The 12,199-nt window shown below is 39.0% G+C and overlaps 1 protein-coding gene across 1 annotated transcript in view; it reads right to left on the bottom strand.

Annotated features, from left to right (window-relative positions):
• CSMD3 (CUB and Sushi multiple domains 3) overlaps positions 1 to 12,199 on the bottom strand; it is a 3,006,114-nt gene that overhangs the window by 623,068 nt on the left and 2,370,847 nt on the right. The window contains exons 34-35 of the mRNA XM_078686868.1: positions 11,978 to 12,073; positions 8,026 to 8,229 (exon numbers count right to left, since the gene is read on the bottom strand). Of these exons, the coding sequence (XP_078542994.1) occupies positions 8,026 to 8,229; positions 11,978 to 12,073 (300 nt within the window). The remainder of the gene's footprint in view (positions 1 to 8,025; positions 8,230 to 11,977; positions 12,074 to 12,199) is intronic.

Here is a 12,199-nt window from a genome sequence, read left to right as displayed (position 1 = left end):
TGCAAATCAGAAGGTATGAGCATCTAACTCCTTATCAGTTGTTTAAGAAACAATATTTATCTGTTTTTTATGTGACATGTTTCAGATTTTTTTTCTTTAAACCAGTGCAAGGTATGTGCATTTTAACGCATAAAATGTATTGAAGCATATGTCACTTATGCTGGATATGATATACATAGTTCAGAAGCCTAGTTACCTATCCAGTTGACCAACGATTGTGCAATAAAATATCTAAGTTGCCCTCTCCGGGTAGCACACAGTGTTTTTCCATGAGTTGCTTCTCCTGACCCCATGCACCTTAATATAATTATGTTTTATTTCCCAAGAAATATTAAAAATGACTATGCATTTCTCCTTGATTTAAGAAAACCAGAAGAATCTTGAAATCAGGTTTTCATTTGTGTTTGTTATCTGTGAGTAGGTGTGTCAGTGTCTGAGTGGGTTGTCTCAGGGTGTCTAAATGCCTGAGTGTGTGAGCGTGTTTCTAAATGTATCTGTGGGTATCTCAATAGTTGTGTTTGTGTCTAGGGTGCAACAAACGCGTCTGCCCCTTTATCCAAAAAGAGTCCACTGTTTTGCACAAAATATCTACCCAAGTGGTGTACTTTCTACTAGTTAATTACTAAGTGCTACCTCCTTGGGCAAATGTCCAGCACATATTTTGCACTACAGCTGTGTAATGAGCACGAGGAAATGTCACCAGTGACCTTGTGTGTGTTTTGGTAATATGATTTTCCTCTTGCATCTTTATCTAGGAATTTGTGATAACATGAATTTTCCATTAGAGGACACAACTGCACAAGCCTGTTATTATTTGCGAAATAGTGGTGGCCACAGGTACACAAATGTGGATTTCCTTTAATTTCTTCAGAACTACTGAACAGATTTACTCAAATAACTGAACACATGATCTGTTGAACAAAATTTACCTTTCTGCAAAATTAGATGCCATTCCGTACAGCAGTTCGGGCTGTAGTCGTGTTCAAAGCGCATATGTGAATTAACGTGGGAAAATGCACTTTATTTTACCCCTTTTTTCTCTGCCCCACTTAACAGATCGCCCTAAAGCTTTCCATACACAACAAGACCGAATGTGACTATTTTTTAGGGGAAAGGTTTTGAAGATTCGTCATAAGACGCCTAAGGTATAGGCAAGGCAAACATTTATTTTCCTATGTCAATATGGTCCTAACTATAATAACTACTGATGACGCCTATTTAAATAATACTGTATGGAAGTGCCACAAGCCCCCCCCACCAAGAGCTAATACATTTATCTGAAAAAAAGTGTAAATAGTACTTGAGCTGAGACTTGTTTAAAGTAATTGTTAATGGTGATATTAAGAAAATATACCCCTTGATTTATACAATCTACTGCACTTTGACTGGTGTTCAATGCACTAAATAATCATACATACGTGCACTTTTTCTTATAAAGTAGATTTTTTTATACTTTAAATCTATTTACAAACCATTATTTTCTCATCCTTTTTCTAAACATGTCAAATCCTGAGAAAAAAGAATAAAATCTATGAATCAAAATATTTGTCTTAAAAGACAATGCATTATAGTTTGTGTTACTGTTCTAAGCGCACTAAGTAAAATTTCATATGTAAAAATTCAAATAAAAAAATGGAATTCTCAGACTGTTTAGCTCCTTACTAGCTGGTGATTAACAAACTGTCAATAAGTATGCCAAAACATCGATAAAGAATTGTGTACATTAGTGTACATTACTGTGCGTGTTCCCCTATAATTACTTCCTTCATAACAAAGAAAAGAGAAAGGGGTGATGTTAGACCTGACAGCCTTAGGGTGGTCTTGCCACACACTTTTTGCCTTTCTCCTTCACTTTCTTTTACTTAGTTTTTGCTGGCATTAGGATACTGCACACTTTACCACTGCTAGCAAGTGCTAACATGCATGTGGTCTCTCCCCTTAATATGGTAATATTTCTTCTTCCATAATTGGCATATTTAATTTACTTATAAGTCCCTAGTAAAGTGGTACACTCTTCACCCAGGGCCTGTAAATTAAATGCAACTTTTGGGCCTGCAGCACTGATTATGCCATCCACTTAAGTAGCCATGTCACCATGTATCAGGCCTGCCACTGGAGAGCCTGTGTGTGCAATTGAGACTGCTATTTTGACCAAGCAAAATAAAATGTTTGCCAGGCTCAAAGCTTCACTTTTTAGAGATATGTCATCTCTACAGTAGGCCCTGGACAACCCAGAGGCCAGTGGTGCACTGTATTTAAAAGGGATGATATGTATTTTTTAGTTTTACTTATCCAGGTAGTGAAAAAGATGTTATTCACTGTTGCAAGGCCTATCTCTTCCATAGGAGAACATGAGGATTACCTTATTACATTTGATAAGAGTAATTTCGAAATGGGAAGATACAACTCCTTTAAGTTTGGTGTCTCTGGAATCATAATTTAAAATCCAAACTTATGGTGAAGTCCGATTTTAAATTGCAATTCTGTGAATGTCACTTTTAGAAAGTTGGCATGTTCTTACTTTAGCCATTTGGTGCCTGCTGCCTAGCACTGATCACATTTCTGGGTTGGGAGACAACTGGACTTTTTATATTACCTCTAGACAGCCACACCCAATGGGAGCTCAGGTGTGACCTAATGAGCTACCCTAGCAGGATAGGAGGATGAAGCTGGACCCTGCCTCACTTACACCTAAATGGTCACTGTCCTGTCAACCCACAAAAGGCTGCATACCCCCTTGTATTGAGTCTGGATCCAGGCTGGGAAGGGAGGGCCTCTATGCACTTCAAGGGCATGTCTTTGAAGTCTCCCCCACTTTAAAGGCACAACTGTCTATATGCACTGGACCTCTGACATCACGTCAGTGCAAGTCTGGACCTGTCCAGACCCTGCCAGGAAGGAGGACTGCTGTGCTGCTGAAGGGACTGCCACTCTGCCGGCCTGTTGTTTTTCTGAACCCCTGAATTACTGTGCTGACCTGCTGCACACTTCTCTGGGTGAGAGGACCGGACCTGCATCCCTTGAATCCAGAGTGACTCCAAGAGCTATCTGGCTGGCCTCCTGATCTGAAGTCTTAGGGACATAAAAGACTTCCAAACAACCTGCTTCTGCATCTAAGACTCTGCCATCTGTGAGTATCCCATTCCAAATGGTGCCAGACCAGTGGTGGACACTTGGAAGTGGGCCTAAGGTATAACTCCAGTGGAACCCGTGCATTCTGTGCTGAGCGACACATCCCCACGCAGAACTGACGCATCGCCTTGGCTGAGCGGTGCATCACCGAGCAGAACTGATGCAGCTCCTTGGCTGAGCGATGCATCTTTGAGCAGAACTGACGCATCACCTTGTTGCATGGATTAGACCTGTCTCCAAATAATCCCATCACCACAGTGTCCCACACCTGAGACCAATGCATCGCCTTCCGCACCGCCACTGATAGATGTCTTACCCAGAGCAAGCTCCTCACATTCCTCATCGATGGCATCCTCGGCAATGACGACGGATATCCGCTTCGTAGCTTCAATGCTCATCGAAACTAATGCTTCGCCTCTGCTGCATCTCACATCCTTGACTTCGGACTTCCAATTGCAAGCCCCATCGACAGTACCCTCGCCACATCTTGGAACTGATGCATTGCCTCAGCTGCACGATGCAGCTCTGATGCAGATCCACGCAAGTGATCTGCAACTGGGATTAAGGTACTTTGGTTGGCCTAACTGGGACCCTGTAGCCGACTCGCTTTCTATAGCGGTTGGCCTGAACTTGTGGTTTTGTGACAGTCTAGTGTGGCCTGATCTCCCCAATAGTACTTTTTGCTTCTCAGCTCTATTTTTCACTCTAAACTTTCAAATTCAATGTCTAAAGTTCTACTTATTGGATTTTTGTTATTTCCGTCTTATTTTATTTACCAAATGAAGTTCTATTTTTCTAACCCGGTGTGAAATCTTTTTGTGTGGGGTTTCATTGATTTACTGTTTGAGTAGTGACCGGTCACTACTCAACAACCGCCCAGGGGTACCGACGGAGAGAGTGGGGCCCCCTTCCCTGAGTAGTTACCAGGTAGAGGTGCGGGTGACACCCAATCGTTATGGGTAACCGGTAAAATCTTCTACTACCACTTAGTTGGACATTACCGGTGGAGTATATGAAATGTTTTCATTTGACATTTATCACTGTATAATAATGTTTTCACTTCTTTGATATTAGCAGCAGCTCTATATAATATTTTGCTTGTTTGGTCCTGAAGAATGCCCCGATACCTTTAGATCCTTGTGTGGGCAGAAACATGTCGACCTAATTACATCGTTCAACATTTGACAATTTCAAATGTTGACACACTGCTTTTTAAACATGACAAGGGCACTCCATTAATAAAATTAGCATAGAGTTCCCTTAGTTATTTTTAACACACTTTTTCATATCATTTAGCGCTGCACGTTTCTCCTTTCTTGTGGTAGAAACCCTCTTCACATAGCATGAACATATGCCTATGGGTTCTATGATGGACTCTGTTGAGTCATCAGCCATCCTCTAGTCCTTTATTCTGCGAAGGATATCTCAGTCAATTCCTAAGATTGAGTTCCCGAGCGAGAGGAGGTCTGACCCAAATGATGAAACCTCACAGTCTGTGAATGATGGATTGTGGCAACAGAGTTTCTCCTCTCTACTAGAGGTGGCTGTTATCTTTACCTGTTGACATATTTTCATTCTTGTCTTCCCTGACTCACTTTCCACCTCCTTATCTAGACCCGAGGTGTTGTGTGGTATTTGAACAAATATTTTACACATTACTTCTAAGTTTAAGCCTGACTGCTCTGTGCCCAGCTACCAGAGGGTGAGCACAGGTTGATTTGGGGTTTGTGCCTTACCCTGACTAGGATTTGGTTGGTGCTTGACCAGGGCTTACATCCCAATCAACCAACAACATAATTTCAAACAGGTGAACATTGAATGTTTATAGTATATTTACCAATACATATATCAGAAAACCAAAAGTACTATGACTATACAATTTAATTGGTAGCAAAAGCATTACGTCAAATTAAGGCATCTACATTAGTGAGCCTGAAATCTGTGCCTCTGAATAATGCTTAATCTTTCTATTGAAAGAATTATCTTCCCACAAAGTAACACAGTGAAATGCTTCATCACCATGCTTGCTCCTACACCTTATTTAGGATGCAATGTGCAATGACTAATGTTGGCTTCCTGCAAGTCCGGAGCACTTGGGAGTCTGTGATCCAGTGGTCCGAAATACAGTCAATGTTCTAGTGTGCATCCTAGATTTAATTAAATAATGCCTATCCTAACACCAATACCTCAGTGTTGTGTGTTCTTAGGCAACCATAGGAATCAAACAAGAGGACTGTAGTCAGTCTCTTCATGTAACACCTGTAAAATTAGTTCTGCCTTTAAGGAGCACAATGTGGTTATGTGGAATTCTTTATGACAGGGCTCCCATGTGTCCTAATCCACCCTCCTGACTCCCTATAATATCTAAGTGTCTGAGAAGATGTATGTATGTGTAAAATCTGAATGTAACAAATAACAAATTAAAAGATGCACTTAATGATGCTTAGACATCTAGTAAACTAGAGTGACAGGAACCTCACAGGTTCCGTGTAAAATTCTCACCATAGAAGACAAAATATGTGATTATGATAAAAGGGAGTAAGTATCCCCAGCCGTACATCATATGAATATAGCAAGTCACCAAGGAGTTCCATAACCATATTGAGGAATGGGGCTGAAAGCCGAGTTCCTATATAAGGTAATGGAACTACTAGGTGACTTGTAATATTCTTATCATGTATGCCAGGGTGTACTTTGTCCCATGTAATACATGGTCACACCATAACTTTCCCCGCAAACCTCTTAAAACCTTGGTGCATATTTGCAAAAATAAGAATACAAATAAAACCCCTACTGCAAAATTAAACACATCAAAAACATGTTAGTTATTTGTTGGAAATAGATATTAGAAACCGTTCAATACAAGTCAGTATTTTTATAAAAAACAAAAGCTGCAGAAGTTCGGAATGTGTAGAAACATGTAGAACGATTCTAGCTTTTCTCAATCTAAGAAGGGCAAAAATAAACACATTCTCTCTGCTTGTTATTGTAAGCTATTAAAATAGAACAGAGTAAATACATGCAACATTCCTTTTCCATTGCTTTGAACAGCTGCTGCATGACCTGACATGCCTTTCACTTCGGCTGCTGGTTTTGGCAGAAGGGCATTGTGATGTGAGAACTAGATGGTAATAACTTATAATAGTCAAGTTCTGATGTCATTTCTTTATTAAATTATAATCTGCGAATTAGTGAATCACTAGTCACCTATTATAAGGACGTTAGAGACATGCATGTATACAGGGATTACAGAATTACATGCATTATATTATCATATCAACAAAGTTCAAAGCCAGCAGGCGTACTATGTATTAATTCATAGTTGCGTAATTATTCTTGCCAAAATGATAAAATAATTCACCCAAAGGACTGCCTTGTGCAGTAAGGTACATTTGTTTTGCACGTACAAAACCCAACTCTGCCAGTAGACAAGATTCACTGTGATGTATGTTAGATTAGTTGTAATGTCACCTTCATGGTCTTTATAAAAGGCATGGTTATAAGTCCACCTTTGTCATTGTATCCAGAAAAAGGTGTAAAAGCAAGCCCAAGGACTATCCTTGCCACCAATGGGGTAGGGTTGGGGAGGGCATAACATCCTCTCAGTAGGAAGACGCTGCATTATCTAGAGCTGCACATATTGGTGTCGTTCTTATAGACGTCATGAATTGATGTAAATATGTTTTTGGTTTCTAAAGCTTATAGCTCATACAAGCCCTTTAACTACATTCTGAAATCTATCTAAATCCATCTGTTCACAATAGAATAGCACATTTCTTTTTAATCTCAACAACACCGTAACTAATTATATTCTTATAACTTATGGATCTCTTAATAGGAATGCAATAAATAAAAGCAAATTAGTAAGACAATAATGTGGACTAAAATTGTCGCTATTTTTCTTTACCAGACTGGATGGGCCTGATTGTCAAATCCACCTATGAGGGAGTGAAAGTTTGCACCAAGAATAATATGAACCATATTACTTTTGCCACAAAATCAAGCATTTCTGTTAATAAAGGTTATGGCAAACACAACAAAATGATGGACGGAGTGCTGATACTTTTCAACCACTCACCCCCAGCCAAGAGATCTAGGTTTAATCCATCATTCTTTTGCTCCCTATGCCACCCCAGTTTGGCCCAAACCATATGTAAATCAGTCTTGACACTGCTCCTCATGGGAACAATCCAGCCTGAACTGCGAAGCTGGTTCCTTCCTAGTCTGGAAACAAGCATCATTGGACTGGTTTCGGGGTATCACTCCTCATCTGCCAGGCTAGCTTGAATTCAGTGGCACTGTGACCAAAAGATCTCTTGAATGGGGATGAATGTTTGATATCTTCAGTATTTCGTCCACCATTTGTTACGGCAGCATTTTTCGCTCTAAGTGGGATGGGTTTGCCAAACATGAGTGCTTTGCTCGCTAAGCCTACAGTCATTATAGTAAATTAAAAAAAATTCTGGTACATTGCATTTTTATTTGGTTCTGTGTCAGAATATTGTGTTACAGAAATATTATCTCACATAAAGTGTTCTAAATAAAGCTGAGAAAAATACTGGCCCAGTGGGTAGAATTTCTATTAGTAACCTGCACCCTTTATTCCCCTGCTGCAAAATGTCCCTCGGCCAAGCAATCATAAACCTGTTAATTGAAAAGTATAATTTTTTCAGCATTTAATACCAGCCACGCACACCCATAGAAAACCAATTTACACAAAGTATACATTTTTGTACAAATTATTACATTTTCATAAGCACGGTGATGAAAGTAATGAAAGAAAGGAAGGAACAGAAGAGAAAGTAATAGCAGGCCTTTCAAGTTTAATATAGAAATAAATGTCTTTCAGGATGCAACCAGTAATAAAAGGCAAAGAGAGGAAGGAGCACTCACCGATGCATGTAGGCAAGGAATCGTTCCACTGCGCCAAGGCGTTCGGCACGGTATCACATCGAATGGATGCCGATCCGTGGAGGAGGTACCCCGGGTTGCACTCGAAAAACACGTGCGCGCCCACCGCGAACTCATTCCCAATTCTCTTTCCAAAGCGCGGCTCAGGCACAGAGCTGCACTGCGTGGCACTTGTTCTTGGAACAGCTGCACAAACAACGAGTAATTATTTACTTGCACTTTTTGCATCTGGGTAGGAGATATAACGAAGACTTTGAAATGCAAACATTAAACATGATTTGTGGAAAGCATCGAGGTATAGGTAATTGGGAGAATTTGCATAATTCTCAAATGGATCCTCTAAATGAAGATTTAATAGCATCAATTTTATTCTGAATTGAAATATTACTAAAGTGTGCAGAGTCATTTGTATTCTCGCCAAGATTGAAAACACATTCGGATATCAGCTGAGAATTTCTAAAGATGCAAAAACATCCAGTCTTGCAATGAATTTTTTATTCAGTCGGTGCCGTTGCTTGAAAACGTAGGCTGTCTGAAACTGTGTTTGCCTTTTGACTAGGGGTTAGAAAAATGTGTTCTGCTTGTCAGATTGGGATTAAAAAGAAGCTCATTGTAAATTATGGATTCTCAGTATGGCAGAGGCTTCAGCACCTGCAACCTTTAATTTCCAAATGAATAATGAAACTGAAGAAACCCTGTCAAAAAAACTGAGCCTTTTTTAATTCTGCTCAGAGAAAAAGCATTCCAGTATGAATATTAATTTTAGAAGGTCACTTCCAGGCAGTTCAAAGATGCACCGGCAATCTGATAAATTAACTCACATATCTGTTAGCAAGCAGGTGTCTTTCAACTCAGATATATGTGCAAATATAATAATCTGATTGGTGAGAAGCACCGTACACCAGCTAATATTTTAAATGTGTGATGACGGACGTTATGTGTGATCTTGGACATTCCTAAACGTTTGTCAGCCAGAGAGGGCATTCGCTGTCTGCACTGGCTGCCAGTCAAGAAGTGTGTGACTTTCAAAGCCCTCTCACTAGTTCACATTGCCCTCCATCGTCAGGGGCCGATGCACTTGAGAACGGCCTTCCACTGGTATAGCCCCAAAAGACAGTTGAGGTCTTCCTCTCTTAGGGAGGTGGAGGTACCAGGATTTTGAAAAGCCAGGTGGGGGCGCTCCTTTCGAGTCTCAGCTGCCAAGTTATGCTTACCCTTTCCACCCACACTGCAAGTCTTTCCTCCCAAGCTGGTTTTTGTAGGCACTTGAAAAAGTGACTTATTTCACCTACCAGGGTGGTCAGGTCTTGTCATCTCTCCTGCAGTTGGTCTTACAGTCAGCTAGTGTTTTGACACCATCAGTTATAATGCCCACTGCATATGTTCAAATACATATGGAAACCCGTGGACTGGATTACTTAAGGAACATATGTGGACAAGTGGACATGCAAGGGTACAAAGATACCTGTTACAAGCAAGGTCAATGACCCCCCCCTCCCCCCCAGCTATTTGGGTAGTAAAATACAGTGATAATCAGGATTATGTGGAACTCTGAGGCATCTGGGCCTCTGTACAACCACACCTTCTGAAACACTGAAAGCTACATCCATTGGTCCAGCTGTTGAATTTACCTGTAATTCTGTACCCTAATGCATCGACTGAGCAAGCATATGAGATGAGATGTATTATCAATTATTGCCCTGTGCAAATAATGGCTAGCATTTTTAACAGATACTAGGCTCATATGCGCATTGTGGTTTTCAATCTATTTCAGTAAAAATGTTCAGAAATTAAAAGTATGTGCCATTTCGGCAACTGGTGTGGGAATTGCATGTTGGTAGCTTCGTCCGGAAATTCAGACTTTATTTTTACAACAACTTTCAAACCAGGTTTTAAATTGAAATACGTAAAGAATATCATATAGTTAAAAAGAGTGAACTTATGCATTAAAAGTTTACACGTCATATCAGTTCTAACATTGACAGCTATCAGCAACAATTTCTGTGTCTATTAATGCTGGCTTCAACTGGATGCTGGTGGAATTGGACAGAGTGGAATATTCCTGCACCTAAACATATTGCACATTGTCTCATTATCTAGCCCTTAAAAAATTAAGCTCCCACTGAGAAGTATTTGGCAGAAACATGCACAACTTAATTAGCAACTTCCTAGAATATTTCACACATGCATTGTCACCTTACACGGATACGTTCAATGTATTAACCACCCTCTTTGTTGCTATATAAGAACTGTCACTAAGATGCTTTCCCTATTACAATTCAGGTAATGTAGGACTTGTGTAATTGAATTGGTTTCACTAGCTCACTTTATCCTTACTTTAGGTGCACAGTCAATGCCATATCTGCTGCTGCAGAAAGCCAACGACAGTGATGTCGAAATATTCAGCTTTCTTATTTATGTATATTTTAACTTGTATAATGTACATCACGTTGATCAATTTACATTTAAATACTGGGCCTTGGATGATGAATCATATGAATTGTTTTCTATTTGTGATGACTTTCCTGAAACTATGTTCCATGGTAGGTCTGGAAATTCGAGCACTCTGTGGTATGCTAGTTATATATACCCTTCTCTTCATCCCTCACATTTTCGAGAAGTACTAAACAAGTGGTGATCAATGATCATTGATGATGTAATTCCTGATTTCAGGAGTGCTTTTCAAAGTCATTACCATGTCTATTATTGACATCAATGTTGCAGCACAACCTCTGACAGCTTCAAAATCTGTCTTCAGGGATTTTACAACGTAGAGTTAATGTCCAATTATCTGTATCCTTACAAGCAAAGTTTACATAATGGGTATCTACATATTATGGCTCTATAATGCCATAACTGAGTTTGCACAAAAATAAAGCCGAATGTCAAGTGGTTCCTAAAAGTGAACCCACACCTATGAATTCTTAAATGAACTGCAATAGATAGCCCCCTTTGTTTTTATACATTTCTTTAAAAAAAAACAGCGCTTCGATTGTATATATATTTGTGTCTAAAAGAAGCACATATTCTTCTTTTTATGTAATTGTAACATAATGGGTGATGATATGAGTGATTTTGTTTCACACAAAAGCTTAATTATCAGAAGTGTTTGCCATACTTGAGAGTCTCAACTTTCCCTTTCATTATCACACATATTTCTACATTTGCCAAACCTCAACAACTCAATGATATATATTCCACAGTGTCAGTATTTATTTTTTATTAATTTAAGTATATGCCTCATCAGGGGGCATTCACACATACAATCAGCCCTTTTAGAGAGAAAGACAAGCAGACTATTTTTCAGACATAATCCTAATACATTCCAGTAAATAGATGCAGAAGTACAGCATTCACAAATGGAAGCAAATGCATTGTTTGCTCAATTTGTCTAATTAAAAATTAACTAAAGCCATTGTTCTATTCAAGGTTTTCTAAAAGCAAAATTACTTCTATTGGTAGAAAAGAAAGGATCAATTTTCCTCCAATTTAAGAAATGGATTGTTGACTACCCACTACACAAAACTATTGGAAAGACATTCTAGAACACCGCAGACCTTTACACATACAGCACAACATACACTCTGAATATAGTACATAACGCAGATCCCGGAAAATAAAGTTATGCTTTCTAGAACTTAACACTGTTATGTAATATGTAGAGCAATAGAGTGAAATGTTTCGATATTAGTGATTCATAACAGCATAAAATTGATAACAATCTAAAGAATAAAAACTGCTTAACTTGTATACCGAAGTATAACTCATATAACACTGCTATACGTTAATAGTGTATATAAAGAATGAACCAGTGTTGGAAATAATGTATTTGAAACATTTACAGCACTTTATAAGTCTTTGCAAAGTAGTGTATTGAATTCATAGTACATTCAACCAACAAGTAATATGTTGTTCAAATCTAATGATCATTTACCTTGATAGACAAAGTGAAATCCCTTAGCTGTTACGGGTCCCACAGACGTAAATTTAATTGTGATCTGGTTACCTGTACTCAGTGGAAGAGATTCCCCTACTCAACAGAATAAAAAGAAACAAAGTATCATAAGCACTCTGAATGATCTAATGCCAAATTAGCAATGATATATAGTCATCTATTTTTTCTATTTACACATCATAATATAAAATGAAAAAATGA

This window comes from Lissotriton helveticus, chromosome 4_1 (assembly GCF_964261635.1).
Source record: "Lissotriton helveticus chromosome 4_1, aLisHel1.1, whole genome shotgun sequence".
NCBI lineage: Eukaryota > Metazoa > Chordata > Amphibia > Caudata > Salamandridae > Lissotriton > Lissotriton helveticus.
Note: the sequence above shows the minus strand (reverse complement) of the source record. Positions and strands in the feature narration are given on the sequence as shown.